Genomic DNA, 8,096 nt, shown 5'->3' on the forward strand with positions numbered 1-8,096 from the left:
GCGGGTTATGAGGAGTCCTCAATTTACGACGATTCGTTTAGTGACCATTTAAAGCCACAACGGCACTTATGACCGATTTTCACACTTACGAACGTTAGCAGCATCCCTATGGTTATGGGATCAAAATTCAGCTTCTTGACAACTGACTCACGTTTATGACGGGCGCAATGTCCCGGGGTCACGTGATCCCCTTTTGCGACCTCCTGACAAACAAAGTCAAGGGGGGGGGGAGCCAGTTTGACTTAACAACTGTGTTACTAATTTAACAACCGCAGCGATCGGCTTAACGCGTGCGGCGAAGGAGGTCGTAAAATGGGGAAAAATTCACCTAACGACGGTGTCGCTTAGCCGCTCCTTCGTGGTCGTAAATTGAGTGCTTCCTGTTCTTAGAACATTTACTAAAGGGTAGTAAAGCGCACAGGGGCTTTTTAAATAGGAAAAATACATTTTACTAGCATTGAAAAACATACAGCTTTGATACCGATATACTTAATTTTTAAACAAAAGCATAAAAAAGAAACAGGAAGAGGACATAACGGGAATTAATTCTGTCTCCACGGGATCCCTTTTGACTTACTCCTTCTCTAAAGGGTAGGGGAAAAAAACCCCATATCCGGTTTGCAGGTTTGCAACCTTCACTCACATTGAGCCGATCCCACCACGATGGGCCTTCATAACATCAGCAGAAAGCTAGCAGCCTCGAAGTCATGATGGAATGGACTTCATCCTCAGTTGCTTGTTCTGGAAGCTGAGCAACCCAAGATTGGCAGAGAAGAATGTCAGTGGATGAGTGGACAATACATTTTCAGTTGCTTGTTTCTAGAAGCTACTCAGGATTGGCAGAGAAGAACATCAGTTGACGAGTGGACAATACATCTTCAGTTGTTTCTAGAAGCTGACCAGTCCAAGATGGGCAGAGAAGAACATCAGTTGTTGAATGGACAATGCATCTTCAGTTGTTTTTAGAAGCTGACCAATCCAAGATGGGCAGAGAAGAACATCAGTTGTTGAGCGGACAATAAATCTTCAGTTACTTGTTTCTAGAAGCTGACCAACCCAAGACTGGCAGAGAAGAATGTCAGTTGATGAGTTGCTTATTTCTAGAAGCTGCCCAAGATTGGCAGAGAAGAACATTAGTTGTTGAGTGGACAATACATCTTCAGTTGTTTCTAGAAGTTGACCAATCCAAATGGGCAGAGAAGAACATGTTGAGTGGACAATACATCTTCAGTTATTTCTAGAAGCTGACCAAGATGGGCAGAGAAGAACATCAGTTGTCGAGTGGACAATACATCTTCAGTTATTTCTAGAAGCTGACCAATCCAAGATGGGCAGAGAAGAAAGTCAGTGGATGAGTGGACAATACATCTTCAGTTGCTTCTTTCTGGAAGCTGACCATCCCAAGATTGCCAGAGAAGAACGTCAGTTGAAGAAGAAAGGTTGGTTCCTGAAGGTGATGGAGAAAGTTTTAGGTTCAGCTGGACAATCAAGTTCATGGGAAGAAAAAATACAGGAAAGGTCTAAGAGAACATCTTGGGAATGGGTTTAACTCCAGATTCATTTCCTTGAAGAATCACGAAAACTGGCTTTAACTCCTGATTAATTTTAACAAAGAATCAGTGCTTTGTCCTTTTCTTAGTGTCCACGAGCTGGGATTCTAACTGGACCAGCTCCTGAGCCTTGTGGACACGGTCCTGAATGTACTGGTGCGCCTCCTCATCATCAGCTTCCTCGTGACTCGTTTCAGATGTATACATCAGATCATGATCAGAGATGCCAAACATCTCCAACGAGTAAAGAAAGGCAATGTGTTCGTCTAGATTAGCATCCGAGTTCCTTTGGGTTCCGTGCAAAGATTGGAGCTGAAGTTGAGTCAACGACCTTCTCGTATCCGTCAGAACAAAGAGCTCTCTCAGTTCCTGCTTGCTAAAATAGCGATACGGATTCTTCTTATCTCCTGTACTTTGCCTTATCAACGAGTCCTTAAAGACCTGACGCCGGTAGATCTTCTCCTCAACCGTCCCACACGTGATCAGACGGTAGATCACAACGTTCTCCTTTTGCCCGATCCTATAAACTCGGTCTACAGCTTGCAGATCCGTGGCTGGATTCCAGCTGGGATCGAAGATCACCACGCGGGTCGCGGCTGTTAAAGTGAGGCCCACGCCGCCGACTTGAGTGGTCAGGAGAAAGACCGAGTAGCTTTTGTCCTCCTGGAAGTCCCTCACTCTCTTCTCGCGTTCCACCAAACAGGTCACCGTGCCATCCACGCGCATGAACTTGACGCACCGTTGGGTCAGGATGCATTCTATGATGTCCAACATTTTCCTCGACAAGGAGAACACCAGAGTTTGGTGGCCTTCTTCCCGAAGCTTGGCCAACAAGTCGACCAGGAACGTCAACTTTCCAGATTCTTGAATCAGAACCTTCTCAGATACTTTCTGGATCTCCTGCATCAGGCCCACGGCATCTTCTCCGTCCTCTTGACTCAAAGTTTCCAAACCAAGCTGGAGACAAGCTTGAGAAGACAACAACCGGGGGTGATCGCAGAGTTTCTTCAGGACGGTCAGCTCCGCCAAGGGGGAACGGGTGGTCATCAAAAGTTCCTTAATGTGATCCAAGGAAAGGAAGTTCCTGTAAATGTCTTCCTGGACGGGTGACAAGTAAACCCAAACAATAAAGTCATTTTTTCTCGGAAGAGAAGGGAGTTCCACTGTATTACGACCGGCCGAACCAGGCAGTTGATCCGATCTCAGCTTCTGGATTTCATCTTTACTTCTCCTCAAGAAATGGGGCTGTATGATGGTCATCAAGTTCTCCGCGATCTTGAGACCCAGAGCTTTCTCCCCCAAGGTCGCGTCCTTCTCCCTCGCCCGGGTGATGGGATTCTCGTACTCCATCTTGAAAGTTTTGGCCGTGCCAAGGAGGGTGCCCTGACAGGCAAAATCAAACAGAGACCAAAGTTCTTGCAGGTTATTCTGCACGGGAGTCCCGGTGAGGAGGACGCGGTTCCTAGCCGGGATGGCGCGCAAGGCTTTCGTGGTCTTCGCCAACGGGCTCTTGATTTTGTGGGCCTCGTCTAAGATCAGATAATCCCAGATGAAGGCTTGCTGGTCACAGTTTGATAGCTGCTCCCAGTTGGCCAGGATCATCTGATAGGACGTCAAAAGAACCCCCTTTTCGGTTTGGATGCGGTGCAAGTGTTGGCCGCGCTCTTTCTTGCTCGTCCCGTGGAAAAGCTTCACCCGAATTCCCGGCGCCCACTTGGCGAACTCTTGTTTCCAGTTATTCACGAGCGTCACCGGCATAACCAGCAAGACGGAACGGACCAATTTTGCGTCAAACATTCCCGAAAGGAAAGCGATGATCTGGATGGTCTTCCCCAAGCCCATGTCGTCGGCTAAAATGCCCCCCTCGCGTCCTTCGCGGTAGAGGCCGTACAGGAAGGCCACGCCGTCCTTCTGGTGCTCGAAAAGCTGGTCGTGCATCTGGCGGTAAAGGCAGAGTCCGCTCTGGGCCACATTCACACATTCGTCCGCCTCTTCTTCCAAGGCCAGGGTGACCAGCTTCTCCTCCACCTGTCCTAGACAACCGTTCAGATCTTCATCGGGTTCCTTCTCGGGCGGCATCTCTCCGTGACGAGGGGTGGGTTTCTTTGCAGACCTATTTGAGGTCTTCTGTTCTGCCTGGGGTCCGTTTCTGCAAGACACAACTTCATTTGGAGGGCTGAGAAAAGCAACGGGGGGGGGGGGATATGCTATTTTTCCTCTGAACTAAATGTTGCTCCTTCCTTCCTTCCTTCCTTCCTTCCTTCCTTCCTTCCTTCCTTCCTTCCTTGTTTCCTTTCTCTCTATTTCCTTCCTTCCTCTCCTTCCTTCCTACCTTCCTACTTTCCTTCCTTCTTCCCTTTCCCTCTCCTGGGACACGGCAGCCATCATAAACGCGAGTCAGTTGCCGAGCGTCTGAATTTTGATCACGTGACCCTGGGGCAGGGGTAGGCAACCTTGCCTCTTTTATGCCTCATGGACTTCAACTCCCAGAATTCCTGAGCCAGCATGGGGGAACTATGGCCCCCTCATGACTCGTGGACTTCAATTCCCAGAATTCCTGAGCCAGCATGGGGGAACTATGGCCCCCTCATGACTCGTGGACTTCGACTCCCAGAATTCCTCAGCCAGCATGGGTGGAAACTATGGCCCCCTTTATGACTTGTGGACTTCAACTCCCAGAATTCCTGAGCCAGCCACACTGAGGGGAAAGGGAGAGGTTTCCATGCTGAGCCATGCTGGCTCAGGAATTCTGGGAGTTGAAGTCCATAAGTAATAAAGTGGCCAAGGCCTAGGATAGGGGTAGGCAACCTTGGCTTTATGACTGGTGGACTTCAACTCCCAGAATTCCTGAGCCAGCCTGGCTCAACTTGGAAACCTCTCCCTTTCCCCTCAGCATGGCTGGCTCAGGAATTCTGGGAGTTAAAGTCCACGAGTCATAAAGGGGCCATAGTTCCCCCATGCTGGCTGGGGAATTCTGGGAGTTGAAGTCCACGCGTCATAAAAGAGCCAAGGTTGCCTACCTCTGCCCTGGGGGAATGCTGAAGGGTCATTTTTTCCCAGTGTCGTTGTAACTTTGAATGGTCACTAAATGAATTGTCATAAATAGAGGACTATCTGTATTGTCTGGGTCAAAACAGACTTTAAGGCAGACGCCAAGAGACTAGTCCACACCAAGGAGGGCATTGTGGGCAAACTTGGGCAAGGAGAGAAGATTGCTTAGGTTTGGAAAGAGAAAACTAAGGGTTGGGGATTGGGGGGGGGGGAACCTGCCTATCACTGCAATCTTTAAATGCCTGAAAAGGTCACACACCCCCCCAATTTTTTTTCCACGTTGTCCCAGCTGACGAGATATTGATTGACGGTCACCTCGATTGATTTCAACTTCATAAAAACTCCCCCTAAGTCGGGCAGTTCACGACCCTGAGAAATGGGGGTTTTTCCCCCTTTTCCTCAGAGTGTCTTGACGCCGGCGTCTTTCGGGTTTTTTTTTTTCCACTGGGGCTCACACCCCGAGAAACGGGGTGGTTTGGATGACCTCGACAACCCCTTCAACTTTAGAATGTTATGCAGGTCGTTTAGTGACGGTTTGAAGTTACAAAAGACTAGGGGCGGGAAAGCAGCTTATAACCATTTTTCACACTTAGCGGCCGTTGCGGCATGTTCCCCCCCCTGTGGTCACGTGATCAAAATTAGGACACTTGGCCACTGACTCATATTTATGACGGTCGCAGCATCCCAGGGTATGTGTCTGGGGGTGTATCACGTGATCCCCTTTTTGCGGCCATCTGACCAGCGAAGTCAAGGGGGAGAAAGCCAGACACATTTAACCACTGTGTTACTAACTTAACCGCTGCGGTGATTCGCTTAAGAACCGCAACAAGAAAGGTCGTAAAACAGAGCCACGTAACATCCATCTGGCTCAGGGGTAGGAACCTCGGCTCTTTTATGACTTCTGGACTTCAACTCCCAGAATTCCTCAGCCAGCCATGCTGAGGAGAAAGGGAGAGGTTTCCAAGCTGAGCCAGGCTGGCTGAGGAATTCTGGGAGTTGAAGTCCACCAGTCATAAAAGAGCCAAGGTTGCCTTCCCCTGTCCTAAGTCCTAAGGGTGAGCCTCCTAGACCAGGGGTAGGCAACCTTGGCTCTTTTATGACTCATGGACTTCAACTCCCAGAATTCCTCAGCCAGCCATGCTGAGGGGAAAGGGAGAGGTTTCCAAGATGAGCCAGGCTGGCTCAGGAATTCTGGGAGTTGAAGTCCACGAGTCATGAGGGGGCCATAGTTCCCCCATGCTGGCTCAGGAATTCTGGGAGTTGGTCCACCAGTCCTAAAAGAGCCAAGGTTGCCTACCCCTGGTCTAGGAGGCTCACCGCTTAGAACAGGAGGCCTTACAACAGGGGTAGGAAACCTTGGCTGTTTTATGACTGGTGAACCAACTCCCAGAATTCCTCAGGGGAAAGGGGGAGGTTTCCAAGCTGAGCCATGCTGGCTCAGGAATTCTGGGAGTTGAAGTCCACCAGTCCTAAAAGGGGCCATTCAGCAACGCTAGCTCAGGAATTCTGGGAGTTGAATCCACCAGTCCTAAAAGAGCCAAGGTTCCCCACCCCTGTCCTAAGTCCTGTTCTAAGCGGTGAGCCTCCTAGAGCAGAGGTAGGCAACCTTGGCTCTTTTGTGACTGGTGGACTTCAACTCCCAGAATTCCTGAGCCAGCATGGGGGAACTATGGCCCCTTCATGACTCATGGACTTCAACTCCCAGAATTCTTCAGCCAGCCTGGCTCAGCTTGGAAACCTCTCCCTTTCCCCTCAGCATGGCCGGTTCAGGAATTTTGGGAGTTGAAGTCCACCAGTCATAAAAGAGCCAAGGTTGCCTACCCCTGGTCTGGCTGAATTGCGGTCGTAAGCCGAGGCTTGGATGGTTTGTAACCGTACTGGTTACAACCTCCAGATTTTGAGAATTTAAAGGCCGGCAGGCAGAGAGCGGGGACACGTGGGGAAGGGCGTGCCAGAGGGAAAATCACCCCCACCCCGAAAATAATTAAAATTATATTTTAATTGAGAGTGTATCTAACAACCCCTCTTGCTGTAAAGTGAGGACTTCCCGTATTTGACAAGTGAAGAAAAGGAAGAGTGGTTACACTACCCACAACATCTCCCCAACACTGTCTGAAATGCCATCTCCGAGACCCAGGCTTTCCTCCTCAATGAGAACTAGGCCCTTGGTTCTTACCTTGGATCCTGTTTCACCCGCCTACTGTTTCTGGCTCTGGTCACCATGACGGTTGCCATGATGGTCTCCACAAACCAGGATTATTCCAATTTTGTCTCCGAACAAAACAAAACAAAACCTGCAACCAAACAGAAGTTGTTCATAGGATGGAAGAGCTACAGAAAGAAATGTTGAGTTTTAAATAGTCAAAATAGCAGAAATTATATACAGGGAGTCCTTGACTTACAGCCGCCCATTTAGTGACCGTTTGAACTTATAACGGCGCTGGTAAAAATGACTTACAAGAGTCCTCGCACTTATGACTGTTGGAGCGTTCCCATGATCACGTGATCTAAATCAGGGTGCTTGTCATGTTGCATGTACTTAAAGTGGCTGTAATGTCCTGGGATCGCTGGATCCGCATTCGCGACCTTCCCAGCCGGCGTCCAGCGAGCGAAGTCAATGGGGGGGGCATCTGGATTCATTTAGTGAGCCTTTGACAATTAACGGCAGCAATTATCTTAACTATGGCCAAAAAAAGAGGCCAAACAGTCCTTAACCCCAAATTTATGTGGCGAAGTGAGACATTTGTGGTGAGTTTTGCCCTGCTTTACGACTTTTCTTGCTTCTGTTGTTAAGTGAATCACCGCAGCGGTCACATTCGTTAAGCGAATCCGGCTTCCCCCACAGACTTTACTTGTCAGAAGGTCACAAAAGGGGATCACGTGACCCGGGGATGCTGTGATCGTCGTAAATACGAGGCAGTCACTGAGTGCCTGAATTTGGATCACGTGACCACGGGGGAGGCTGCAACAGTCGTTAAGCGTGAAAAACTGGTCCTAAGTCACTTTTTCAGTGCCGTTGTAACTTTGGTCACTAAGTGAACTGTTGTAAGTCGAGGACTACCTGTAAAATCAGGGGTGACTCCTTTAACAAACAATCCTTGCTTATCGACAGACATTCTGAGGCCCCATTTGTGGGTTATAAGTCAAGGACTGCCCATATAGGGGCCATGTCCTCCCAAGCCATCTATCCTGGTTACTGAATCAACCTGTTTTGAATAGAATAGAGCTGGAAGGGACCTTGGAGGTCCTCTAGTCCAGCCCCCTGCTCAAGCAGGAGAACCTATATACCATCTCAGACAAGGAAGGAAGGAAGGAAAGAAGGAAGGAAAAGAAAGAAAGGAAAAGGAAGGAAGGAAGGAATAGAATAGAATAGAATAGAATAGAATAGAATAGAATAGAATAGAATAGAGCTGGAAGGGACCTTGGAGGTCTTCTAGTCCAGCCCCCTGCTCAAGCAGGAGAACCTAGACCATCTCAGACAAATGTCTGTCCAGC

The 8,096-nt window shown here is 48.9% G+C and overlaps 1 protein-coding gene across 2 annotated transcripts in view; it reads right to left on the reverse strand.

Moving 5' to 3' along the window:
- Nucleotides 1-276: 276 nt before the first annotated feature.
- Nucleotides 277-8,096, reverse strand: part of ERCC6L (ERCC excision repair 6 like, spindle assembly checkpoint helicase) — an 8,461-nt gene continuing 641 nt past the window's right edge. The window contains exons 2-3 of one of the 2 annotated variants that reach the window (XM_039345692.1): nucleotides 6,778-6,895; nucleotides 277-3,699 (exon numbers count right to left, since the gene is read on the reverse strand). In XM_039345692.1, coding sequence (XP_039201626.1) covers nucleotides 1,617-3,699; nucleotides 6,778-6,836 — 2,142 coding nt within the window. In that variant the 5' untranslated portion in view covers nucleotides 6,837-6,895 and the 3' untranslated portion in view covers nucleotides 277-1,616. Of the gene's footprint in view, nucleotides 3,727-6,777; nucleotides 6,896-8,096 lie in introns of both variants that reach the window. The other variant, XM_039345691.1, reaches the window with a different exon arrangement.

The sequence above is a fragment of the Crotalus tigris genome, unplaced genomic scaffold (assembly GCF_016545835.1).
Source record: "Crotalus tigris isolate CLP2741 ecotype Arizona unplaced genomic scaffold, ASM1654583v1 scf7180000017975.10810073628:1450386, whole genome shotgun sequence".
NCBI lineage: Eukaryota > Metazoa > Chordata > Lepidosauria > Squamata > Viperidae > Crotalus > Crotalus tigris.